The sequence below is a fragment of the Borostomias antarcticus genome (assembly GCF_949987555.1).
Source record: "Borostomias antarcticus genome assembly, chromosome: 13".
Taxonomy (NCBI): Eukaryota; Metazoa; Chordata; class Actinopteri; order Stomiiformes; family Stomiidae; genus Borostomias; species Borostomias antarcticus.
The window spans coordinates 3,415,396-3,442,241 of record NC_140246.1 but is presented as its reverse complement, the minus strand read 5'-3'; the positions used below and the strand labels follow the sequence as shown (position 1 = coordinate 3,442,241).

The 26,846-nt window shown below is 51.8% G+C and overlaps 1 protein-coding gene across 2 annotated transcripts in view; it reads left to right on the top strand.

Moving 5' to 3' along the window:
• LOC311316688 (kinesin-like protein KIF21A) overlaps positions 1-26,846 on the top strand; it is a 43,731-nt gene that overhangs the window by 15,353 nt on the left and 1,532 nt on the right. Inside the window, exons 2-34 of one of the 2 annotated variants that reach the window (XM_084447613.1) lie at positions 2,270-2,492; positions 3,603-3,785; positions 4,387-4,536; positions 5,562-5,693; positions 6,172-6,339; positions 6,991-7,106; positions 7,358-7,553; positions 8,788-8,977; positions 9,075-9,138; positions 9,294-9,488; positions 10,411-10,458; positions 12,126-12,186; positions 12,714-12,822; positions 13,099-13,287; positions 14,493-14,692; positions 15,006-15,182; positions 16,404-16,552; positions 16,744-16,888; positions 17,509-17,703; positions 17,882-17,983; positions 18,365-18,530; positions 19,453-19,510; positions 19,718-19,772; positions 20,103-20,320; positions 20,749-21,072; positions 21,220-21,252; positions 21,452-21,588; positions 22,841-23,015; positions 23,676-23,834; positions 24,110-24,227; positions 24,735-24,905; positions 25,976-26,175; positions 26,488-26,846. The exon at positions 26,488-26,846 is cut by the window's right edge and continues 1,532 nt beyond it. In XM_084447613.1, coding sequence (XP_084303739.1) covers positions 2,270-2,492; positions 3,603-3,785; positions 4,387-4,536; positions 5,562-5,693; positions 6,172-6,339; positions 6,991-7,106; positions 7,358-7,553; positions 8,788-8,977; positions 9,075-9,138; positions 9,294-9,488; positions 10,411-10,458; positions 12,126-12,186; positions 12,714-12,822; positions 13,099-13,287; positions 14,493-14,692; positions 15,006-15,182; positions 16,404-16,552; positions 16,744-16,888; positions 17,509-17,703; positions 17,882-17,983; positions 18,365-18,530; positions 19,453-19,510; positions 19,718-19,772; positions 20,103-20,320; positions 20,749-21,072; positions 21,220-21,252; positions 21,452-21,588; positions 22,841-23,015; positions 23,676-23,834; positions 24,110-24,227; positions 24,735-24,905; positions 25,976-26,175; positions 26,488-26,545 — 4,864 coding nt within the window. In that variant the 3' untranslated portion in view covers positions 26,546-26,846. The remainder of the gene's footprint in view (positions 1-2,269; positions 2,493-3,602; positions 3,786-4,386; positions 4,537-5,561; positions 5,694-6,171; positions 6,340-6,990; positions 7,107-7,357; positions 7,554-8,787; positions 8,978-9,074; positions 9,139-9,293; positions 9,489-10,410; positions 10,459-12,125; positions 12,187-12,713; positions 12,823-13,098; positions 13,288-14,492; positions 14,693-15,005; positions 15,183-16,403; positions 16,553-16,743; positions 16,889-17,508; positions 17,704-17,881; positions 17,984-18,364; positions 18,531-19,452; positions 19,511-19,717; positions 19,773-20,102; positions 20,321-20,748; positions 21,073-21,219; positions 21,253-21,451; positions 21,589-22,840; positions 23,016-23,675; positions 23,835-24,109; positions 24,228-24,734; positions 24,906-25,975; positions 26,176-26,487) is intronic. The other variant, XM_084447614.1, reaches the window with a different exon arrangement.

Here is a 26,846-nt window from a genome sequence, read left to right as displayed (position 1 = left end):
CTCTGTCCCCCTTTTCTCCTCATTCAGGTTTGCAATCCCAGAGAGGATGATGCTTGATAGCTGGGATCTGATGTCACGCGGGGCACAATAGCATCACTGTAACACACACACACACACACACACACACACACACACACACACACACACACACACACACACAATGATAGAGCCCTGGGAGTATCTGTACTTTATTACTTCTTTGTTACCCTACAGAGGTCCTCTCAATGTGCCCTCTCTCTCAGAGAGCAGGCAGAGGCAGAGAGGGATGCTGAGTTTAGGGGTGACCTGAAAAACGACGGGAACGAGGGGTCGCGGAGCCCAGGGTGGGGGGTGGGGGGGGGGGGGGGGAGTAGATGTCATTTGACGGTGCTTATTTTGAATGAGCCGAACGGAGCAACATGTTAATGAAAGTCAGAGCGTGACTGTTTACCTAGTGTGTTTGTAGAGCTTCCCCTCTCTCTCTCTTTCTCTCTCTCTCTCTCTCTTCTCTTCCTCTCTCCCTCTCTCCTCCTCTCTCTACAGAGCAGTGAACACTGAGGGCTCTGTATACTGTATGTGTGGCTACTGAGAGAGTGTGTTGGCAGCAGGCAGGCACGCAACCTCCCCCCCCACACACACACACACGCACACACACACACACACACACACTTACTCTTACACACCCAAGTCCAGACAAACAAACAGTATACTCTGAGTTCAGTACTACCAAAAGTCAACGGGAAAAATCAGATCAGGAACTGCTTCTAGCTGGCAGGAGGGCGGAGTGTCAGGGGCTCTCTCCTAACAGGCGAGCCGGTTGTGATGGGGGGTTGTCAGGGGCTCTCTCCTGACAGGCGAGCCGGTTGTGATGGGGGGTTGTCAGGGGCTCTCTCCTAACAGGCGAGCCGGTTGTGATGGGGGGTTGTCAGGGGCTCTCTCCTAACAGGCGAGCCGGTTGTGATGGGGGGTTGTCAGGGGCTCTCTCCTAACAGGCGAGCCGGTTGTGATGGGGGGTTGTCAGGGGCTCTCTCCTAACAGGCGAGCCGGTTGTGATGGGGGGTTGTCAGGGGCTATGGGTGCGGGCGGAGCATGTTTCTCGAGGTCTGGTACAGTTCTCTACCTGCACGGCTCGCGTAGCCGCATACCACCAGTCAACAAGTCAGGGGAGTGTACGTAAAGACTGACTGATACTGTATGTCTGCGCCTTCACTGATATGTCTTCATCCTACAGTACATACCACAAGTCAAGAGCATGTCTGTGTTTGTGCATGCGTGAATGTAGCGCATCGTCATGTTTGTGCATGCGTGAAGGTAGCGCAGCGTCATGTCTGTGTTTGTGCATGCGTGAAGGTAGCGCAGCGTCATGTCTGTGTTTGTGCATGCGTGAAGGTAGCGCAGCGTCATGTCTGTGTTTGTGCATGCGTGAATGTAGCGCAGCGTCATGTCTGTGTTTGTGCATGCGTGAAGGTAGCGCATCGTCATGTCTGTGTTTGTGCATGCGTGAAGGTAGCGCAGCGTCATGTCTGTGTTTGTGCATGCGTGAATGTAGCGCAGCGTCATGTCTGTGTTTGTGCATGCGTGAAGGTAGCGCAGCGTCATGTCTGTGTTTGTGCATGCGTGAAGGTAGCGCAGTGTCATGTCTGTGTTTGTGCATGCGTGAAGGTAGCGCATCGTCATGTCTGTGTTTGTGCATGCGTGAAGGTAGCGCATCGTCATGTATGGATTAACAGTGTTTTGCAATACAAGACTGGAAGAGGATGTGGGCCACAGGTTATCGGTTTATATAGTCCCTCTTTCTCTGTCTCTGTCTCTCTCTCTGTCTCTCTCTCTCTATGTCTCCCTCTCTCTCTCTCTCTCTAATGTATGTCTCTCTATGTCTCTCTCTCTCTGTCTTTCTCTCTGTCTCTCTCTCTCTCTGTCTTTCTCTCTCTCTCTCTCTCAATTCAATTTAAATTCAATTCAATATGCTTTATTGACATGAATGTCAGGTGGACAATATTGCCAAAGCGTCAAGAAAAATACAATTCAATAATGACAGGAGAAAATTAAGTAGTTACAGTAAGTAGTTAACAGATAAATAGGTCATAAAATAGGTCAATAAAGATACAATTAACACAAATATAAAAAAAATCAAATTAATCAAATGACATGTAAAATAAATAAATACATAAATGAAGAAGCAAAATAGGTCATAAAATAGGTCAATAAAGAGACGATTAGCAAAAATGATACAAAATCAAATGTATCAAAACTCTCTTTCTCTCTCTCTCTCTCTCTCTCTCTCTCTCAGGATCCGTCCCCAGCTGGCGAGAGAGAAGATCGAGGGATGTCACATCTGCACGTACGTGATGCCCGGCGAGCCCCAGGTGATTCTGGGTAAAGACAAGTCCTTCACCTACGACTACATGTTCGACATGGACTCCCAGCAGGAGGCCATCTACACGCACTGCACAGAGAAGCTCATCGAGGGCTGCTTCGAAGGATACAACGCCACCATCTTCGCTTATGGACAGGTCAGAGAGAGACGCATGCGCGCGCACATACACACACACACACACACACACACACACACACACAGACATGCATGACTGTTTATACAGAAACACTTGCTTTCACAGAAACACATCTACACTCTGACACGCACGTGCATACCTGTTTACACAGAAACATACACTTTCTTTCACAGAAACACACACGCGCACACACACACACACACACACCTTGAGCAGAACACGCTAGGAATGCTTGGGATGACCCCGACCCTAACCCTGACTGATTGTTGTGAGGTATTTAATCCACATAGCGCCGTAGATATCAACACAGCACTGTAAAAAAGCCGGTTCCGAATTTCTGCTCCCAAGTGGGGGCGGAGCCAGTTTCCCATTGGGTGAGAGGGAGCGCGTACAGTACAGCGCCATGTAACCAACACGGAGCGAACAGGCATGTTCCAACGCGCCCCATCGCCGAGTTTTTATTGGCTCGATAGATTAGCTCTGCCGATTGTCAACACGTTCAGCCAGGGCCCAGTTGTATTTTTAGGATCTCTCCTCGTTCTTCTCTTCAGGCGCCCCCCCCCTCCTCCGGAGTTCTCCGTTGGAGCCGCGCCAACGAGCCGTTACACCCCTCCTCCTCCTCCTCCTCCTCCTCCTCCTCCTCTTAATCTCTCTCTCTCTGCTCTCCGCTCCGCTCCGACCGCTCTCCCTCCCTCACGACATTGTTCTCAGTCCCTCGCTTGTCTCTCCTGTCAGAGACCTTTTTAGGTGGTTCAGTGGGTTACACACACACACGCACACACACACACACACACACACACACACTCCTGTCAGGGTCTCTTTCAGGGGGTCCGGCAGGGAGCAGAGGGAGGGGGGGGTGATGTGGGATTATGGGCCCGGCGTCGCATTCCTCCGGTGGTCAGCATGACAACAGAGGAGACCCCGCCCCCCTCCCCCCCCCCCATACCCCCAACCCCAGAGCGCAGCTCGCATACATCGGGAGGCGGGGCCTCACACCCTCTCGTTGCCCACTTCTCTCCCCATGCGGAGGTACAGTATGTCGAGAGATAATAACGAAATCTTTTATCCACCCCCCCTCTCCACCCCTCCCCCCCCCCCCCCTCCCTGTAGACCGGCTCGGGAAAGACCTACACCATGGGCACGGGGTTCGACGTGAGCATCGGCGAGGAGGAGCTGGGCATCATCCCGCGGGCCGTCAGCCACCTGTACAGGGGCATCGAGGCGCGGCGCCGGGCGGCGGCGGAGCAGGGCAGGCCCCTCCCCGAGTTCAAGATCAACGCCCAGTTCCTGGAGGTACGCGGCGGCGAGACGACTCTCGGTCCACGAGGGGCCGCGTGAGAGACGGCTCGGTCCGCGTTCCCGCTCGACTTGACCGATTTGGCGGGACGCCGGACGTACCTCGCGGTCAGCCGGGCAATAGCTTTCGGGTCAGGGGTAGCGCATGGACGCTGTGGTTCTTATTCCCATGAGGTCGATTCCCATGAGGTCGAGACAGATTAGACCTTAGAGAGAGATTAGCTCATCTTATGATGTGTTCACACCGGGCGCAAATTTTTCCTGCGGCGCGGCGAGTTTACATAGAAAGTCAATACAATTCGCGCGAACTGGGCGGCGGGCGGCACGGGCGGGGCGAATCGCAGAACTCGGCGGCGTGGCGGCCAGGATTCGACATTCGCAAAAGTTCAATTTTTGGAACTTTCTGCGGCGGATCCCGTCATTTTCTCGCCGCGCCCGGTGTGAACACAGCATTAGAGTGTTATTAGTGAGCTCGCACTATTGGCAAACATGAGTTAAGCGAAACGCTACATCAGTATTGACCGGTTTCTGACCATCTTTGGTTCATTGGTTTAATTCTCGTCTTGATTGATGCCCCCTCCCCCTCCAACCCCCCCAGCTCTACAACGAGGAGGTTCTGGACCTGTTTGACACCACCAGAGACATGGAGGCCAGGAAGCAGAGGTCCAACATCAAGATCCACGAGGACGCCAACGGAGGGATCTACACCGTGGGGGTCACCACGCGCACCGTCACCTCCGAGGCCGAGGTCGGAACCGGAAACCGGGTCTAGGACCGGGCTAGGCTCAGTACCGGCCCACCAAACGCTCTGTCCAGGAAACTAGTCCCGGCTGATACTCATTATGGTTCATGATCAAGAATCTGCTCTTAAATGGACTAGTCTGCACAGAGAAAATAAATGTAGAAATAAATGTTGATTTGAAAGATGCAGATCAGTGTCATATTAGACTCACTAGCTCAGGTTGTGTGTATTTTTCTTCTTGCCGTTTTGGCTTAAATGATATAGTGGCTTGTATCCAAAACATGTTTATCAACACTGCAAACATACTGTACATTTTCTCACAGCCTTTCGAAACACTCTCTCTCTCCCTCCCTCTTTCCCTCCCTCCCACCTCTCTCTCTCTCTCTCTGGCCATCCCTCCCTCTCTCCCTCCCTCTTTCTCTCCCTCCCACCTCTTTGTCTCTCTCTTCCTCACTCTCCCTCCCACCTCTCTTTCACTCTGTCCATTCCTCCCTCTCTCCCTCACTCTTTCTCTCCCTCCCACCTCTCTCTCTCTCTCTTTCTCACTCTCCCTCCCACCTCTCTCTCTCTCTCTTCCTCACTCTCCCTCCCACCTCTCTCTCTTCCTCACTCTCCCTCCCACCTCTCTCTCTTCCTCACTCTCCCTCCCACCTCTCTCTCTTCCTCACTCTCCCTCCCACCTCTCTCTCTTCCTCACTCTCCCTCCCACCTCTCTCTCTCTCTTCCTCACTCTCCCTCCCACCTCTCTGTCTCTCTCTTCCTCACTCTCCCTCCCACCTCTCTTTCACTCTGTCCATCCCTCCCTCTCTCCCTCACTCTTTCTCTCCCTCCCACCTCTCTCTCTCTCTCTTTCTCACTCTCCCTCCCACCTCTCTCTCTCTCTCTTCCTCACTCTCCCTCCCACCTCTCTCTTCCTCACTCTCCCTCCCACCTCTCTTTCTTCCTCACTCTCCCTCCCACCTCTCTCTCTCTCTCCCTCCCACCTCTCTCTCTCTCCGTCCATCCCTCCCTCTCCCCCTCCCCTCTGACAGATGTTGCAGTGTTTGAAGCTGGGTGCTCTCTCTCGCACCACGGCCAGCACGCAGATGAACGTCCAGAGCTCGCGCTCCCACGCCATCTTCACCATCCACCTGTGCCAAGTCCGCGTCTGCGCCCCCGATAACGTAGGCAGCGTGCTCCCTCCCCCCCAACACACACACACACACACACACCGCTGGTGCCAACCCTTACTGGAGGTCTCTGGAGCTTAACTAGAGCCAGGCGGCCACAGCCTCCCACACGACGCAGCCCCCCAGGGAGGGGCTCACCAGCTGGGCATGACCTCACCCTCCACCCGCCCCCCTCCCCCCTCCCCCACCCCTTTCATCAGCCCACGTTGACGATTACTCTGTCACGGCCAACTACTGTGGCTGTGGCTGCGCTGAAACAGACACTAAATCAGAAACAAAAGTGAACAAAAGGGGAAGTGAAAATGAATTAATGTCAAGTTAATTATTAATTAATAATTAGTTAATTATTAATTGTAATGTAAGTACTTTCTGTCCATTTTGTGCACTGACTCCACAAAGTCATGCTCCTTCCTAATCCCGTTCGGTTTTGCATCGATGCTTTACTCCTCTTGCGGTTTCGTCTCTCGTCCAGGACAACGAGACGGACAACCGGCTGGCCGACGGACCGTCCGACATGAACGAGTTTGAGACGCTGACGGCCAAGTTCCACTTCGTGGACCTGGCTGGTTCCGAGAGGCTGAAGAGGACCGGGGCGACAGGGGACCGGGCCAAAGAAGGCATCTCCATCAACTGTGGACTGGTGAGATGTCCTCCTACACGATGCTGTTGGACTGGACTGGACTGGACTGGACTGGACTGGACTGGACTGGACTGGACTAGAATGGACTGAACTGGACTAGACTGGACTGGACATAAAGACTGTACACAATGAAATGAGGGCGGAAAGGCTGTTAAGAGGTTTAGGGAGAGTTATGTAATGGACTAGAATGGACTAGACTGGACTAGACTAGACTGGACTGGACTAGACTGGACTAGAATGGACTGGACTGGACTGGACTGGACTGGACTGGACTGGACTGGACTGGACTGAACTAGACTAGACTAGACTAGACTAGACTAGACTGGACTGGACATAAAGACTGTACACAATGAAATGAGTGTGGAAAGGCTGTTTAGAGGTTTAGGGACAGTTATGTAATGGCCTGTTATATCTGGTCTTCCTCCATGACAGCAGTGACTCGTCATCCACCTGTTGCCTGGCTTAGGGTAGTTAGGGGCTGATGTAGGAGCAAGTCTGCCCCCTGCTGGTTAAAGAAATAACACAGATATCTTTGTGTTGGAGTGGATGAATGACTCGGTAACAACCTCCAACGCGGTCACATCAGTCTCTAAATTCCCTCCTTCTGAACAACTCTTCTTTCTTTTCTGTTCTGTCTCCTCCCCTCCGTAGCTCGCCCTGGGTAACGTGATCAGCGCTCTGGGAGACCGGAGTAAGAGGTCGACGCACGTGCCTTACCGAGACTCCAAACTGACCCGTCTACTCCAGGACTCCCTAGGAGGAAACAGGTGTGACCCACTTCCTGTCAACTCTACCTCACAGAGACACAGCAGCGCACGCCTCGAGACGCGACTCGTATTCAGACTGAGGAATCTCTCAAGTCGCCTCGTGTTCTAACGTGTCTCGCTACAAGACGTCTTAGTACGATAGATAAATAATAGGTGTCAACTACAGTTGTGAAAAAAAATGAATTTGCCCCGTTTTAATCAGTTGAATCTGTCCGGCTCTCTGTCCATCCGTGCGTCTGTCCGTCCCCCAGTCAAACGGTGATGATCGCGTGTATCAGCCCGTCGGACCGGGACTTCATGGAGACCCTGAGCACTCTGAACTACGCCAACCGGGCCAGAAACATCAAGAACAAGGTGGTGGTGAACCAGGACAAGGCCAGCCAGCAGATCAGCGCCCTGCGGACAGAGATGGCCCGGCTGCAGATGGAGCTGATGGAGTACAGGACGGTAAGAGGAGGAAGGTCAAGGTCAACTTTTTTTATATAGCACATTTAAAATCGACCAAAGTTGCACCAAAGTGCTTTACGGTATATACAAATAAAATAAAAACAGACAATACATACAAATAATACTGAATATAAATGTGCACCGTTTAAAACTACACAGTCATACCAGGGCCAGGGATGTATGGCTTAACTAGCCTCAGAAAGCCAGTGAAAACAGGTGAGTCTTAAGCTGTGATTTAAACATGTCTAGGGTCTGGGCAGACCCAATTTGTGGCGGCAGACTGTTCCACAGCTTCGGGGCAGCCACTGCAAAAGCTCGGTCGCCTTTAGTCCTGAGCCTAGACCTTGGGACGTCCAGTTGGAGCTCATTTGATGTCCTCAGTAGCCTACTCTAGCTGGGGTGCGAACATGGAAAAGTTCGGCTAGGTACTGAGGGGCCAGGCCATTCAGTGCCTTAAAGACAAGACAAAGACAAGAAGCCAGCACCGGTGTGATGTGGTTTCACTTCTTTAGGAGAGGAAGGAGGGGGTTCGCCCGGTGAGACCGGCCCGATCTAGCAAGCTCACGTTCTGGTTCTCTCCGCGGCTCAGGCTAGCCTTTCCCCCCCTGTCTCGAACGATTGTTGTGAGTGGGAGTACTCGCCTTGACAGACTAACTCCTTCAGCCAATCAGCGTGACAAAACCTTTGCCAAATCCAGTGGGAAGAACGGCAACAACGTCTTTTCTTCTGAGAAACTCCATGCATACTCTTGTTCTTGTTTAATTGTTATTATTGAGTCTATTTCTGCAATAACCGCACTTATGTCTGTGTTTATTCTCCTAACGTTAGCATTACTGCTCGTTGCTTCGGGAGACTGTTTTGCCAGCAGCCTGTATTTCATTTTCACGTATCAACAACGTGAGCCAATCAGGGGCTACGTTCTACTGGGGAGGCATAATAGCAGTCCAGACACAGTCCCCGATTGGCCCGGTCACAACGTAATCGGGGAATAATCGTTCGAGATAGCTGGAAGTCCAGACTGAGCTGAGGAAAGAAACCGAATATGAGCTGGCGAGATCAGCATGGTCTCACGAGGCTGAGGGAGCGAGCGAGCGAGGGAGGGATGGACGGTGTGACTAGACCTTCGATAGGTGAAACCAAAGTTAGTTAACTGAGGAGGACTCCCCGCGGGTCTGACCCCCCCCCTCCCTGACTCCCCCCGGGTCTGACTCCCCCCACGGTCTGTCTTGAGCAGGGCAAGCGCATGGTGGGCGAGGACGGCATGGAGGGCGTCAACGACCTGGTCCACGAGAACTCCATGCTCCAGACCGACAACAACAACCTCCGGGTCAGAGTGAAGGCCATGCAGGAGACCATCGATGGCCAGAGGGCCCGGCTCACCCAGCTGCTGTCTGACCAGGTCAACCAGGCCCTGGCCAGGGCGGGTAAGTGGACCGGGGAACAGGACAGGCTGGGCCTTATATTATTCCGTCACGCGCGGTGCCAGAATGTTGAAGCAGGAAGTGACGCTTATGTTTCCAGGTGAGGGGAACGAGGAGATCGGGAACATGATCCAGAACTACATCAAGGAGATTGAGGAGCTCAGGTACGGAGACAGGGCTCCTACTGTACATACAGTTAGGGGTTCCTCTAGAAACAGCATGGCGGCCGATGTGGCTGCCCTGACTCACAGCAGTACCGTATGTTGACGTGTTTGTTTGTTTGTTTGTTTTGCTGTCGTCGTCTCCATTGCCCCCCCAGAGCCAAGCTGTTGGAGAGCGAGGCTATGAACGAGGGCCTCCGCAAGAACCTATCCCGCGCCTCCACGCGCTCCTCTCATTACGGAAGCCCCGCCCCCTTCGCCCTGGCGCCCGAGAGGGAGGCCAACGATGTCATTGAGCTGGCCAAGAAGGACTTGGAGAAACTCAAGAAGAGAGAGAAGAAGAAAAAGAAGAGGTAGGACTTTGGGGCTGTCGCGTTCTCTTCATGTCGACGTCTTCGGGCTGCGCTGTTTGTACAATCACATTATCTCATGGTTTGCGGTCTACAAAAGGAGAAAAGAGAAAGAAAAGCATATCCTAAACATGAGGTAATCTTTGAACTAGGCCTTTAATCCTCCACAGAGAGACGCTCTTAGATAGCGAGATGACGCGGGGCTGTTGGAGGAGAGAGAGTGTTGTGGGGCGGGGAGATGGGGATTTCCGCGGTTGCCGGAGCGAGGGAGGTTGTCCCGGTGTGTTGTGGGTAATTAGCCTCTTCCTCCCTAATTTCTCAGCTAATCGCTCAAGCGTGGGCGTGATGATGACAGTTATGGTGATGGGTTTGTTAACAAGCCCCGACACGTTCAGGCGTTCAGGCACATAAGGCGGACTCTTTCCTCTGTCTTGTTCTCTCTCTCTCTCTCTCTCTCTCTCTCTCTATATCTCTCTCTGTCTATCGTTCTCTCTCTCTCTGTCTTGTTCTCTCTCTCTGTCTTGTTCTCTCTCTCTTTCTATCTTTCTGTCTCTATCTTTCTCTCTCTTTATCTGTCTTGTTCTCTCTCTCTCTGTCTATCTTTCTCTCTCTCTTTGTCTTGTTTTCTCTCTCTCTGTCTTGTTCTCTCTCTCTCTCTCTCTCTCTCTCTCTCTCTCTCTCTCTCTCTCTCTCTCACTCTCTCTCTCTCTCGTTCCCTGTTTTGGCATCGTCAGATCTGTGTATTTGGCTCTTAGCTCACAGCCATAAAGGTCCACTACTGTATACCAGCCAATCAGAGTGAGGCACTGTGTTAGACTCTCACGCTCTCCTGGTCGGTCTTGCTGCTCTCTTGCTCTCTGTCCCCTCTGGTAACTCTACTTCGCCCCTCCCCCCCTTCATTTACATCTCCCCTTTGACCCCGAAGACTGCTGCTGTTGGAGGGGAGTCACCATGAGGAGGTTGAACGAGCCAGGTTTGAATCACACGCCCCCGTTTCTCTCTCCCTCCCTCCCTCTCTCTCTCTCTCTCTCTCTCCCCCTCCTCTCTCTCTCTCTCTCTCTGGCCTAACCCTCTCCTCTCTAACATACGGTAGTTTTTTTTGTTTTTTTTACCTGCAGGTATAGTTCCCACACCTGGAGGGAAGCCCACTCACAATCTCTCCCCCCTCAATCCTCACCTCTCACCCTTCCTCACCCATATCTCCACCCCCCTCAATCCTCACTCCTCACCCATATCTCCACCCCCCTCAATCCTCACCCCTCACCCCTCCTCACCTATATCTCCACCCCCCTCAATCCTCACCCCTCACCCATATCTCCACCCCCCTAAATCCTCACTCCTCACCCATATCTCCACCCCTCAATCCTCACCTCTCACCCCTCCTCACCCATATCTCCACCCCCCTCAATCCTCACCTCTCACCCCTCCTCACCCATATCTCCACCCCCCTCAATCCTCACCTCTCACCCCTCCTCACCCATATCTCCACCCCCCTCAATCCTCACCCCTCCTCACCCATATCTCCACCCCCCTCAATCCTCACCCCTCACCCTTCCTCACCCATATCTCCACCCCCCTCAATCCTCACTCCTCACCCATATCTCCACCCCCCTCAAACCTCACCTCTCACCCCTCCTCACCCATATCTCCACCCCCCTCAATCCTCACCCCTCCTCACCCATATCTCCACCCCCCTCAATCCTCACCCCTCACCCCTCCTCACCCATATCTCCACCCCTCAATCCTCACCCCTCCTCACCCATATCTCCACCCCCCTCAATCCTCACCCCTCACCCCTCCTCACCCATATCTCCACCCCCCTCAATCCTCACTCCTCACCCATATCTCCACCCCCCTCAATCCTCACCCCTCACCCCTCCTCACCTATATCTCCACCCCTCAATCCTCACCCCTCACCCATATCTCCACCCCCCTAAATCCTCACTCCTCACCCATATCTCCACCCCTCAATCCTCACCTCTCACCCCTCCTCAACCATATCTCCACCCCTCAATCCTCACCCCTCCTCACCCATATCTCCACCCCCCTCAAACCTCACCTCTCACCCCTCCTCACCCATATCTCCACCCCCCTCAATCCTCACCCCTCCTCACCCATATCTCCACCCCCCTCAATCCTCACCCCTCACCCCTCCTCACCCATATCTCCACCCCCCTCAATCCTCACCCCTCACCCCTCCTCACCCATATCTCCTCCTCACCCACTTCTCCTGGTGTCCCCTCTAACCCTTTAATAACCCAAGACAAGATTGAGAATCTAAACCAATCAAATCACAGTCTAAGTCTTCCTGTATCTGTAGAAGATACTTGTTGGTTCCGTCATAGTGGTCTCGTAACTACCGTGCTCCTCATCCGCCTACCTGCTGAACGCCACCCTAGTCGACTCTGTTCACGTTGCTGCGGTTTCACCATGATTATCCGTCACTGAGGTCAAATCATTACTAACCACGCGCTCACGGGTGATTCTTCTAACGGTCGGGTTGATCGGGTTCTGTTTCTAGCCTAATGCATTGTTTACAGAGGACCTCACCCACAATGCAATGCAAACCGTCTCTGTCCCAGCTGGTTGTGCGGGTGTGTGTCGCGGCCGGCTGACCGTCCGTTCTCTTCTCTCCGGCAGTGCGGTCAAGGAGGAGGTCCCTGACAACGAGCAGGAGCGCGGCAACGAGGAGCCTGAGGGGGTACGTCTGACCACATCCTTCATCTGCTCTCTGGACTGGGAACAGGGGGGAGGATCATTCTGTAGTCAACCTCAACCCCTGCCTCTATCTGGGCCCAGGCACATTCACACACACACACACACACACACACACACAGACATACACCAGTGTTTGCCATGTCTCTCCTATGATGTTTTTAGCCCTTCTTACTCTGAACATGTAATTTAATGTAATTTATTGCTTTATAAATGTTCTTAGCCGTTAGATCGCCTTGTTGAGAGGGGTCAGGGAAGAATTTTTGATTTTCTGGCACCCGGGTGATACTGGTTTTTGTTTCCCACTGAAATACGTAGGGGTGGGACGTATGCCCACCTCCCCTGTTCTCTGGAAAGCGCATTGTGTTGCCTCTGGGTATGAAATGTGCAATACAAATAAAGCTTTGATCGATTGATTGATTGATTTAACTCACTGTGTGTGTGTGTGTGTGTGTGTGTGTGTGTGTGTGTGTGTGTGTGTGTGTGTGTGTGTGTGTGTGTGTGTGTGAACAGGAGGTCAGTGACCATGAGGAAGGAGAGGAAGCAGAGGCGGAGGAGGAAGACTCTGAGATCGAGGGAGAGGAGAGCTCGGAGGATTCAGACTCTGAACTGGATGAGAAAGGTACACGCGAGTGTGTGTGTGTGTGTGTGTGTGTGTGTGTGTGTGTGTGTGTGTGTGTGTGTGTGTGTGAGAGTGTGTGCGTGTGTGTGTGTGCGTGTGTGTTTGGTGCTTGTGTTTACGTGGCGTTTGTATCGGTGTGTTTGTATGTGCCTGTGTGCTTACATCTGTGTGTGTGTGTGTGTGTGTGTGTTATTCATCCATGTGTGTGTGTGTATGTGCGTGTGTGTGTGTTATTCATCCATGTGTGTGTGTATGTGCGTGTGTGTGTGTTAACAGAGAACTTCCAGGCGGACCTGGCCAACATCACGTGCGAGATCGCCATCAAGCAGAAGCTGATCGACGAGCTGGAGAACAGCCAGCGGCGTCTGCACACGCTCAAACAGCAGTACGAGCACAAGCTGATGATGCTGCACAGCAAGATCCGCGACACGCAGCTGGAGAGAGACCGCGTGCTTCACAACATGGGTACGCCAGGCCGACGCCCACCGGATATCCCGGCTAAACCTGTGATAGACCAGGAGAGGCACGCGTGTGGAACGGCTCGGTGTCACGCTTTAGCCGCGCTTATTAAACGTAGAACACACACGTTTTTGAAAACGTGAAATCGACCCGTTGTTTGAACGTGTAATAGAGCTGTTTTCTCTTATCACATATAATAACATAGTAATAAAGGAAGCGCGCGGGCAGCGGAGCATTGAGCAACTCGTATCTCGTTACCCCTGCTCGGGCACGGGCGAGCAGGGGTATTGAGATATGAGCACCCAGGCCAGCGTGCCCGAGCAAGGGGGTATTGAGATATGAGCCCCCAGGCCAACGTGCCCGAGCAGGGGGGTACTGAGATATGAGCACCCAGGCCAGCGTGCCCAAGCAGGGGTATTGAGATATGAGCCCCCAGGCCAGCGTGCCCGAGCGGGGGGGTACTGAGATATGAGCACCCAGGCCAGCGTGCCCAAGCAGGGGTATTGAGATATGAGCCCCCAGGCCAGCGTGCCCCAGCAGGGGTATTGAGATATGAGCACCCAGGCCAGCGTGCCCAAGCAGGGGTATTGAGATATGAGCCCCCAGGCCAGCGTGCCCCAGCAGGGGTATTGAGATATGAGCACCCAGACCAGCGTGCCCCAGCAGGGGTATTGAGATATGAGCACCCAGGCCAGCGTGCCCCAGCAAGGGGGTATTGAGATATGAGCCCCCAGGCCAGCGTGCCCCAGCAGGGGTATTGAGATATGAGCACCCAGGCCAGCGTGCCCGAGCAGGGGGGTATTGAGATATGAACACCCAGGCCAGCGTGCCAGAGCAGGGGTATTGAGATATCAACACCCAGGCCAGCGTGCCAGAGCAGGGGTATTGAGATATGCGGAGCACGCCCACTCAGCGCCGTCCGAGTAGCTCCACTCCTTGGTCCAGTTTTGTGAATCAGCCTGACCTCTGTGTCCAGCACTGACGTGCATCCTAAAACGTCTCTATTACACGTTCAAGCAAGGGGTCTGTTTCACGTTTTCAAAAAACGTGCGTATTCTACGTTTGAGCACGGCTAATACGTAAAACTGAGTGCCTCTACTCGTCTATCGCACGCTTAGCCGTGATGATGGGTTTCCAACACCGGTTGACCGAAGTAGCGTCTCTCTCCCGGCGGCCTTCCTAAAACCCCGCTGGTCCTCGGGCTCCTCCAGGTTCGGTGGAGTCGTGCACGGAGGAGAAGGCCAAGAAGATCAAGGCGGAGTACGAGAAGAAGCTCAGCTCCATGAACAAGGAGATGCAGAAGCTCCAGTCCGCCCAGAAGGAGCACGCGCGCCTCCTCAAGAACCAGTCGCAGTACGAGAAGCAGCTGAAGAAACTGCAGCAGGACGTGGCTGAGATGAAGAAGACCAAGGTAGAGTAGATGAAGGAAGAGTCTACAGTGATGACTGCAGAATAGAAGACGGGATGGGATGTTCTTAATGACGCGTCGCTCTGTATATTTATGTAACCTGTGGGACACTAGGACCCTGCAGCTTGCTGGGACCTGGCGTACCACAGGTAACATTTATTGTAGAGTTCATGAACTAAAATATAGCATTATCGGTCACAAAATCATTCTTAAGACATACAATTTTAACTTTCCAGTGCATATGAATCAATGAACAGTGTTACTGTACGTTACATCATGGTGTGTGTGTGTGTGTGTGTGTGTGTGTGTGTGTCAGGTGGGCCTGATGCGTCAGATGAAGGAGCAGCAGGAGAGGAACCGTGCGTCGGAGTGCAGGAGGAACCGGGAGATCGCCTCCCTGAAGAAGGACCAGCGCAAACAGGAGCACCAGCTCAGACAGATGGAGGCGCAGAGGAGGCAGCAGGAGCTCATCCTGAGGAGGAAGACGGAGGAGGTGAGGGGCTGAGGGATGAGGCTGAGGGATGAAGCGGGGGATGAAGCTGAGGGTGGAGCTGAGGGATCAGACTGAGGGATGAAGCTGAGGGATGAAGTTGTGGGATGAAGCTGAGGGATCGAGCTGAGGGATGAAGTTGAGGGATCGAGCTGAGGGATGAAGTTGAGGCTGAGGGATGGAGCTGAGGGATGAAGTTGAGGCTGAGGGATGAAGCTGAGGGTGAAGCTGAGGATGAAGCTGAGGGATGAAGTTGAGGCTGAGGGATGGGAGCTGAGGGATGGAGCTGAGGGATGAAGTTGAGGCTGAGGGATGAAGCTGAGGGTGAAGCTGAGGGATGAAGTTGAGGCTGAGGGATGGAGCTGAGGGATGAAGTTGAGGCTGAGGGATGAGGCTGAAAGATGAAGCTGAGGGATGAAGCTGAGGCTGAAGATGGAGCTGAGGGATGAGGCTGAGAGATGAAGCTGAGGATGGAGCTGAGGGATGAGGCTGAGGGATGAAGCTAAGGATGAAGCTGAGGATGGAGCTGAGGGATGAGGCTGAGGGATGAATTTGGGGATGAATCAACATTCCACTGATAGCAGCTGGACAGTACTGTGTGTATGACTGATTTAATGAGACACAAATAAGACAGAAGCACTAATAAACAGTCTTACTACAGCCTTCACTCATTGCTGATGCACCATCTCTCCATCTTGATTGACAGCAGCAGCTGACGTTGATGATGTCAGGGTAGACTCTTAACCCTGAGTAAAATGTCGTTAAACCGAGTTCAGGCGACGTATTTGATGATGATTTTGACATCAAACTTGGGAATCCCGACGTTTCCGATACAAAAAGGAACACAGCATAAATTACCAATAAACAAACATTCAGCTCAACCTCATCAGGGGCAGTTGATACTAGCCTGGTACGACCATCCCGTTCTCGCAAGCTCACATTCTGTTTCACTAACGCAGAACGGTCTGGCCTTCGCCTCCTCCAGAGCGATTATCCCAAAATCCAGACCATACCGGGCCAATCAGGGAATGCGTTTCGTACCACAGTGGAAGGCAGCCCCTGATTGGAGCGAAGCAGTGAGCTCACTAGATCGGGATGGTCAGTTGATACATATTTCTTAGCTTCTTGCAATTGATCGCACCCAAAAGGATCTGTCAGAACAAACTGTCGTCAGGTGTTGGTAGTGGTCAGTACGAGTCTCACTGTCCCCCCCCCCCTCCCCAGGTGACCGCTCTCAGGCGGCAGGTCCGGCCCGCCTCAGGGAAGGTGAGCAGGAAGGTCAGCCTTCCAGAGCCCCTCCAGGACGCCCCCCACCGCCCGTCCACCCCAGGGAGAGGGCACCTCACCGGGGCCACGGCCCCCAACGGCACTAGGTACACCCGCCGGGACCACAGAACACTGTGTGTGTGTGTGTGTGTGTGTGTGTGTGTGTGTGTGTGTGTGAGTGTGTGAGTGTGTGAGTGTGTGAGTGTGTGAGTGTGTGAGTGTGTGAGTGTGTGTGTGTGTGTGTGTGTGTGTGTGTGTGTGTGTGTGTAAGTAATCGCTGTGTCTTCCCGTCCGGTAGGAAGTACCCAGTGAGAATGGGCAGCGCGTACTCCACCAGGACGGCCCGGGCCAAGTGGCAATCTCTGGACCGCCGCGTCAGTGACATCATCATGCAGAGGATGACCATCTCCAACATGGAGGCTGACATGAACCGCCTCCTCAAGGTAAAGACGCCACTCTTCCCAATCGCTGTTCAGTCTTTATTGACAAATACCGATAAAACTTCGAATGCAACGCAACCCTTATTTTGGAGACGTTCATAAAGGCTACCACTTTTCTATTCTCTCAATCGAAGCCTTTGTTTGGGCCATAAATGTTCCTGCACATGGTCCAAACCAACCCAACCAACTCCCAATACCCAACATTCCAAAGTTGGCAGTTGTTGTTAGAATGTTGGATTCAACATTTTCACCAACAACAAAATGCATCCAACCAACGCCAACAGTCACCAACAAACATTGCACACCGACCCAATGTATATACAGTATCTTATTCGATTCTATACTGCAGAGTTACTGTACATATGGATGCATTTAGTCCCTGATATCCCTTTTTATGCTGCTACCCCTCCTTATCTACAGTCTTCTTTTTGTTACTCTGTATCTGGTTTTCTTTTCTTTCCAGCCTTCCTGTATTTTTTTTCCAATGCTGAAACGGCTAATTTCCCCCTGAGGGGATGAATAAAGTCCTATCTTCTTCTTCATCTCATCTGATCTTATCTTATCTAATACATATCTGCCTTCATATCCACTCTCTCTCTCTCTCTCTCCCCTCCCTGTTGCAGAAACGCGAGGACCTGACGAGGCGCCGGGAGAAGGTGTCCAGGAAGCGGGAGAAGATGACCACCGAGGGGGCGGACGCGGACCGGACCCTGGGCTCCCTGAACGAGGAGCTGGAGTCCCTGAGCGCCAACATCGACTACATCAACGACAGCATCGCCGACTGCCAGGCCAACATCATGCAGATGGAGGAGGCAAAGGTACCTGGGATGATGATGATGATGATGAGGATGATAATGATGATGAAGATGATGGTGATGATGATGGTGATGGTGATGATGATGATGATGATGACGATGATGATTGTAATGATGATGAAGAGGAGGACTGATAGAAAGGAAGTCACAGTGCAGTCTGACTGAATATGCTGTGACGCAGGAGGAAGGTGACACAGTGGACATCACCGCCATGGTCAGCGCCTGCAGCCTATCAGAGGCCCGCTACCTGCTCGACCACTTCATCTCCATGGCGATCAACAAGGTACAGTACTGTCTCCCCATTGGTGTGTGTGAGTGTGAGTGTGAGTGAGTGAGTGTGTCAATATTTTGAGTGTGTGTATGTTTGTGTCTGTGTTGTGTGTGTGTGTGTGTGTGTGTGTGTGTGTCTGTCTGTTTTAAGTGTGTGTGCATGTGTCTGTGTATAGAATGTATGTGTCTGAGTGTATAGAATGTGTCTCTGAATGTGGTGTCTGTGTTTGGAGTGTGTATCTATGTGTTTTGAGTGTGTGTGTGTGCGTGCGTGTGTGTATTTTGAGTGTGTGTGTCTATGCGTTTTGAGTGTCTATGTTTTGATTGTGTGTGTGCGTTTTGAGTGTGTGTATGTGTGTGTCCGTGTGTGTGTAACCCGTCTCTCCCCTCCCAGGGTCTCCAGGCGGCGCAGAAGGAGTCCCAGGTGAAGGTGGTGGAGGGTCGGCTGAAGCAGACGGAGATCAACAGCGCCACCCAGAACCAGCTGCTCTTCCACATGCTCAAGGAGAAGGCCGAGCTCAACCCGGAGCTGGACGCCCTACTGGGCAACGCCCTGCAAGGTAGACACACCCACAGCCCGGCATCGCCAACACACTCTCTCACTCACTGCCTCTGTCTGGCTGAACTTCCTTTTGCGGCCTGTTACAGAACTGTTTCCTGTTAACCTCTCTTGTTTAGAAAGAACAGAGTGCAAATTGACAGAATTGTTGCCGGTAGTCGCTTGTGTCTTTGAGATTCATGAGCGCGGCCCCCCGTTGATACATCCCATAGTAAACACCAGGGTGAATCCGTTGAGACTGGACGGCAAAATGACGTGTGACCGACCTCTTGGTTTGACGTTCATCTTTGGTTTCTTTGTTTGTTTTCCTGTTGTTTGGCTGAATTCAAACAGAGCTAGGTAACCAATCAGTGGGTGAGTAATGGAGACTACCCCAGCGTTGTCCCGTAGAGCATGGTACCCCCCTCCCCCCTCCTCACAAGCACCTGCCCCCCCCCCTATGACTAACCCAGTTAATAATTCTACCCGAGCACCGGTCTAAACCTGTAAACCTGACCCCGTCCTGAATCTAAACCTGAGCTCCAGTCTACACTCCACCAGGAAGGAGACTAGAGGACCATATTTGGAGTGGCTGGGATGTATCATACTAATAACTAGTCACCTTTGACCTTTGCCGTGACCTCTCGTATATGACCTGGGTGTCTACTTAACCTGACCTATGACCCTGAGCCTTTGACTGTTATGTTCAATCAGAGTATTTTAGCCCAAACTGTCTTAACTAACATTTTACCGCAAAGCCAAACTGCAACAGCATGAGTTTGGAAAGTGTTTGCCAGCTCTCATACCTAACAAAAGGTAAACAAATGACCTGACTGTACAAGCTATAGCTTTGTCCATGGGATTATTAAAAGTGTTGTGTTACTATGGGACCAGTTTATAACCTGTTTATAACCAGTTTCTCCCCTGGTCTTATTCTGGCTCAGAGAACGGAGATGAAAGCAGCAGTGATGAGTCCACGCCCAGCCCAGCGACAGAGGGCAGGTAAACACAGTGACTCAGGACATAAATCACACATTACGTACGCCAAATTGACGCTCCCGCGGATTTGACCGCCACGAAAACAGCGTTTACGGACTTTGTGAGGCAACTCCCCGATGCTGGCTTGAGTTAACTGACACTCAGAGCTGCTGATGAGGTGGTGAGATAGCTAACGGATACTCAAGTGTCAGAACTCCTCTGTGTTCTCAGCTCATTGGCGTCAGACCTGATGAAGCTGTGTGGAGAGTCCAGGCACAGGAGCAAGGTACTAGACATATCTGCCCTTCCTAGTGCTGCTGGATTGATTGGTTGATTAGTTGATTGGTTGATTGATTGATTGATTGATTGATTGATTGATTGATTGATTGATTGATTGATTGATTGATTGATTGATTGATTGATTGATTGATTGATTGGCTGATTGATTTATTTGCCTATTGAGTAATTGGTTGGTTGCTTGCTTGCTTGCTTTCTTGATTGATTGATTGATTGGTTGATTGATTGATTGGCTGATTGATTAATTGGTCGATTTATTGATTGGTCGATTTATTGATTGGCTGATTGATTGGCTGACATATGGATCCATGGCTCTTAGGCTCGCAGGAGGACCACCACCCAGATGGAGCTGCTGTATGCCAGCTCAGGAGATCCCGGCTGTGACTCCCCCAGGGGGGACTTCTCCTCCCCCCTGCCGACCCTGGCCCTGGGAGGGAGTCAGGACGGGGGAGGGGAGGTGGGGCCGGGGGCGGGACTCGCCCCCGAGAGAGAGATCACCCTCTCCCCCTCAGCCCTCTCTGCCAGGATCGCCAGCATGTGAGTCTTTCTCGTGAAATGAAACGATATCTTCAATTGTCGAACTTCACACAAGAATCGGACACCTTCACTTGCGTGTTGGGGTTTGTTGGATACAGTGCTAGTCTCCACTCGCATGTTTCACTATCACTCACACACACACGGTCACGCACACACTCACACTCTCTCTGCTGTCCCTCTCTCCCTCCCTCCCTCTCTCTCTTTCGCTTTCTCTCTCTCTCTCTCTCTCTCTCTCTCCCTCCCTCCCTCCCTCTCTCTCTCTCTCTCTTACCGTCCCTCTCTCTCTCTCTCCCTCTCTTACTGTCTCTCTGTCTCTCTCTCTCTCTTTCCCTCTCTCACTGTCTCTCTCTCTCTTCCTCCCTCTCTCTGCTTCTCTCTCTCCCTATCTCTCTCTCTCCCTCTCTCTCTCTCTCTCTCTCTCTCTCTAGTACTGGGGCCAGGTCTCCGACAGGTTCCGAGCGGAGGTCCCTGGAACGTTCGCCTCTCACCCGCCGGAGAATGCTGGAGAGGGGACACGCCCCCACACACACCACGACCTCCACACACACCACAACCCCCACACACATCCCAGCCCCCACACACATCCCGACCCCCACACACATCCCAGCCCCCACACACACCCCGACCCCCACACACATACCGACCCCCTCACACACCCTGACCCCCACACACACCCCGACCCCCACACACACACCCGTCCCAACGCCGGCCGCCACTGACGCCAAAGCCAGAGGCCCGGACACCAAACCACCGTAAGAGCTTCTGCAGGACAGTCCCACTCTGCCGCTGCATGTAGATACACTCACAATCAAATCCGGTGAACTGCCTCTGTCTCTGAAGTGATCGTACAGTATGACTGTATTTGCTCTTCTTATTGACTTTATTTGTTTGCGTTTCAGATCCGACGGGTCCACCGTATTCGAAGGTCACAGGTGATCTGTCGTTCTCAGCGTTCACCTCATGCCATGCCTTAGCTATCATCTGCTAATGTGGTTTAAAAAAAATAGCAATTCATTTCTCGGTTGGTTTTAGGTTTAGATTGCAATCATTTACAGCAGATGTGTGCAGATGTCAGGATAACCGTCTCCCCGGGTGAAATGACCCGTGCTGTGTTGCTGTCTGTGTCTCCAGAGGGGTCATCAACCCGGTGTCCGCCCCTAAGGGCAGTCGCGCCGCCCGGCTGCACTGCGTCCACGTGGCCGAGGGTCACACCAAACCCGTGCTCTGCGTGGACGCCACCGATGACCTGCTCTTCACCGGGTCTAAAGGTCGGTAGCGGGCGCCGCTCTTTCAGCTGTTTACAACAAATAATGGTGTACTGTGTGTTCCTGGTGATTTGCCTTTCGAATGCGTCTTGGCCAATCACAATCGAGTATTCACACAAGCCGTTGTATAACGAGAAATAATTCACCGGTAGAATGTGCGATTGTCCAATCAGAATCGAGTATTTCAGAGAGCCATGTAATAATCATGAATAATGTCTAATCATGAATAATGTCTACTATAACTGGAACACGCTTTTCCTTTTACCGTAGCCTCACGTAATTTCCTGCGGGACACTGAGAAATCGGCGTTTCGATCGTTAATTATCCAAATACCCGACCACAGCCCATTCTCACAAATTGCTCCTAATGAGCAGGTTAGCACCTTGTATGGTAGCTGCCGCCGTTGGTGATGTGAATGTGTGTGTGAATGGGTGAATGAGAGGCCATTGTAAAGCTCTTTGGATAAAATGGTAAATGGACTGCACTTATATAGCGCTTTTCCACCTTAAAGGCACTCAACGCGCTTTACAATGGCCTCTCATTCACCCATTCACACACACATTCACACACCAATAGCGGTAGCTGCCATGCAAGGTGCTAACCTGCTCATTGGGAGCAATTTGGGGTTAAGTGTCTTGCTCAAGGACACTTCGACATGTGGACAGTCGGAGCTGGGATTCAAACCACTGACCCTTAGATCACTGAACGACCCGCTCTACCAACTGAGCTACAGCCGGCCCTGTAGAAGCGCTATATAAGTGCAGTCCATTTACCATTTACCAACTGTCCCTGCTCTGGGTTCGCCCGGTCTGGCTTTTGTTTCCATTGTTTTGCCCCTGTACTGCATCTTGTGCCTCGTTGCTATTTTACTCTGTTGTGACCCTGTTGTCTGTCGCTATGTTCTCTGTGTATGATTTACTATGTACCGTGTTGTACTGTACACATGAGTGTTCTTGAATTGGCAGTGCTGGTTTACGATGACAGTCTTATAACAGTGTTTGTGTGTGTGTGTGTCTCTGTGTGTGCGTGCATGTGTGTGTGTGCGTTTGTGTGTGTCTGTGTGTGTGTGTCTGTGTCTGTGTGTCTCTATGTGTGTGTGTCTGTGTGTCTGTGTGTGTCACTGTGTGTGTGTCTGTGTGTGTGTGTGTGCGTGTGCGTGCGTGTGCGTGTGTGTGTGTGTGTGTGTGCGCGTGCGTGCGCGTGTGTGTGTGTCTGTGTTTCTGTGTGTGCGTGTGTGTGTGTGCGTGTGTGTCAGACCGTACCTGTAAGGTGTGGAACCTTGTGACTGGTCAGGAGATCATGTCACTCGGGGATCACCCCAGCAGCGTCCTGTCGGTCAGATACTGCTCCAGCCTGGTCTTCACCGTCTCCACCGCCTACATCAAAGTCTGGGACATCCGGGACTCCGCCAAGTGCATACGCACACTCACGTGAGTGCACATGCACGGACGCTGACATCACCCTCCATGACACGCTGTTACACACATCCTAGGTGTCTGGCGATATGCTCCTGCCTAGCTATAGACTATTTCTATAGTATTTTATATTTCACTTGTGCCTTAATCTTACTGTACCTGTTGTTCCTTCATTGTATTTTACTGTATTGTTTATTGTTGTGTGCTTTTTTGCACTGTATTCTTGCAATGTATCTCTGAATCTCTGTGTTGTCGTTGTTATCTGTACTGTATACCCTGTCTCACTGACGTGTGATTTGCTGCCTTCTTGGCCAGATCACCATTGTAAAAGAGATTTCGATCTCAACTGTTTTTTTTATCAGGTTAAATAAAGGTTAAAGTCTGATAATTGCTCTACCACCGTTTTGGTCATACAATGTCTTGTCTTTGAAATCGAGAGTTTAACATGTTTTTGAACGATTTTTCAAGGTGCCCACCCACATCCATTGTATGACCTAAACGCTGGTAGGCGCAATTATCAGACTTTCTCAAAAGTGCTAGTTTTGTCAACGTTTTGATCTGAACCATTGTATATGATCATAAGTAACCTTCAAACAGGGCTGAACATGCATTTTCCCTTTACTACTCCTTTAAATAAAAAATAAAAACGGACTGCTTTGTGCGCCCTCGTTCCAGGTCGTCGGGACAGGTGAGCGCGGGGGACAGCTGCTCGTCCATGAAGTCTCTGACGATCCCGCCCGGCGAGAACCAGATCAACCAGATCTCCCTGAATCCCACGGGATCCTTCCTGTACGCCGCCTCTGGGAACTCCGTACGCATGTGGGACCTCAGGAAGTAAGAGCGCCCCCCGCAGGACCCAGCCTGTAGAAGAGCTGCGGATCATCTTTGCTAGTGGGGGGAGCAGACTATTCAAATGACATGAACGCTGTTATGCTGAAGTACAGTAAAATTAGATTGCGCCTGGTTTCGTGAAGCGCTATCTGGGAATGTCTTAGGCGCGGTGAAGTATGATACGCACGTCAACTGTAGTTTGTTCAAATTAATACTCCCCAATCGGAACTGTGACCCACTGAACTCCGACCCTTGACCTTGTGCTGTGACGTCATCAGGTTCGTGTCGACGGGGAAGCTGACGGGTCACCAGGGCGCGGTCATGTGTCTGACGGTGGATCAGATGGGGAACGGACAGGATGTGGTCCTGACCGGGTCCAAGGACCACCACATCAGGGTTTGTCCATCAGTACTCGCTGGGTTAAACACAGTACATGTACACTGCTGTTGACAAAGTGCCCTACTTTACAGGCCACGTTTGTTTTTAGAAACTGGACCACGGCCTACCAGATAGCTTTCGTGTCATGTGTTTAGACTTACACAGGTATTTACATTGCAGTATTTGTGCGTGTGCCTGCTTGCGTGTGTGTGTGTGTGTGTGTGTGTGTGTGTCTGTATGCGTGTGTGTGTGTGTGTATGTGTGTACGTGTGTGTGTGTGTGTCTGTATGTGTGTGTGTGTCTGTATGTGTGTGTCTGTATATGTGTGTGTCTGTATATGTGTGTGTCTGTATATGTGTGTGTCTGTATATGTGTGTGTCTGTATATGTGTGTGTCTGTACTGTATGTGTATCTGTATGTGTGTGTCTGTATGTGTGTGTGTCTGTATATGTGTCTGTATGTGTGTCTGTGTGTGTGTGTGTCTGTGTGTGTGTGTGTGTGTGTGTGTGTGTGTGTGTGTTCCAGATGTTCGAGGTGACCGAGGGGGCTCAGGGCAGCGTGGGCTCCTGCCACAGCTTCGAGCCGGCCCACCAGGAGGGCATGGAGGCGGTGCTGGTCCAGGGCGACAGCCTCTACGGCGGCTCCAGAGACCACTGCATCAAGAGATGGGACCTGGCCAGCAAACGGCTGCTGCAGGTACACAACCACGGGCTTCCCATGGGGCATCGCGGGGTACATGGTTTGGGGCTGTGGCTCAGTGGTAGAGCGGGTCGTCCAACAATCGTAGGGTCGGCGGTTTGAATCCCGCCTCCTCCTGACTACATGTCGAAGTGTCCTTGGGCAAAGACACTGAACCCCAAATTGCTCCCAATGAGCAGGCTAGCACCTTGCATGGCAGCTGCCGCCATTGGTGTGTGAATGTGTGTGTGAATGGGTGAATTGTAAAGCGCTTTGGATGAAAGCGCTATACAAGTGCAGACCATTTACCATGGTTTACACGACAAACAAACATCCTTGAACAAGACTGCTCTCTCAGAGAGAGAGACAGGCATCGTGAGAGATACACTCGACTGTTGGCTGTAGTTTTCTAGGAAGATGTACAGGTACACACGCCGAACAGTAGTGCCTGTATTGTGTTGTAGTACTTAATATAATATCAGTAAATACTACTGATGAGGACGCACTGTGAGAACACAAGGGACGACTACAGCGATGTTAAAGTGTGGAGAACACATTTGATACTGTAGTTTAAAACAAAAAAGTTATCTTGTGATCATTTGACAGCATTGTCTGATGCATTACATGTGAATTCGACTCACATTCCACTTGTGAATAGCTCATTCTCTGGTACTGTATGTACTGTAGTCTAGGATCGGTGTACTCCTCTAACACCGTGTCCTAACTGCTTGCGACGCGAGCAACAGAACGCGACATCGCATGCTTGCTGTCCTAACTGAAACCGTTAAATTTCCTGTTCTGTTACGTCATTTGTCTATATTCCCAACTGAAGACAGCTAAAGAACGAACGCCTGTCAAAGCGAGCGACAGGAGGAAAATAGGGAACAGGGCGAGCGTCAAAAGGGCAGTTAAAACGTTGCGCTGCGTCGCTCGCGTCCAGTTAGGACATAACAATAGAAAACAAAGCAATGGAACGCATTTTGTCGCTGACGCTCGCTCGCGTCCCGTGTAGTTAGGACACGGTGTAACGCAGAGCGTACTGTACTTGCCCCCTCCACTGATCGAAGTGTACCGTTTCCGTCTCACAGCAGGTGTCGGGCGCCCAGTCGGACTGCGTTAGCGCCCTGGGCGTGGCGCCGGGCTGCCCGGTGCTGCTGAGCGCCTGTCGCGGGGGGATGCTGCGTCTGTGGCACTCCGACTCTCTGGAGCCCCTAGGGGAGGTGAGGGGACATGACAGCCCCATCAACGGCCTGGCCACCAACAGCAGCCAGCTGTTCACCGCGTCAGAGTGAGTGCATCACGATCGCTGACTATTTCACTGTAATGTAAATGTAATGTAATGTATAACGTTTTTAAGCTTTATTTACTAAGCAGGTGTACTCTAGCCACAAGCTCAAGGAGAGATTGAGATTGTTTCACAATGAAAAGTGCTTTATAAATTAAATGAATTATTATTATTATTTATTATTAAAGGTACATAGGGCTTCTAAAGAGTTATAACGTGTGTGTGTGTGTGTGTGTGTGTGTGTGCGCGTGTGTGTGTGTGTGCGCGTGTGTGACTGTGTGCGTGTGCGTGTGTGTGTGTGTGTGTGTGGTACAGTGACAGGACAGTGAAGATCTGGCAAGCCAAGGGTGCTCTGGAGGAGGGGATTCACTGACAGAGCTGCTGAGCCTGAAAGGGTTAAACATGACGGACAGCAGAAGGCCGGGACTGGCTGGCCCCTCGCACAGCAGCCAATCAGATGCGCTGTGATCACCGACACCACCCACAGCCTCCCTAACCCCAGGCTGCTATTGGATCCCACAGCCTGCTCTGCACATGCTCAGTAGAGAGCAATGTTGAGATGATTGGTCCAGACCACGGATGTATTGAAAGAACAGAATACGGCATTGACAGATGGCCGAAGGTTGAATGAAGGCATGAAGCCGAAAAAGTTAAAACATCTTACTTCCTGTGGG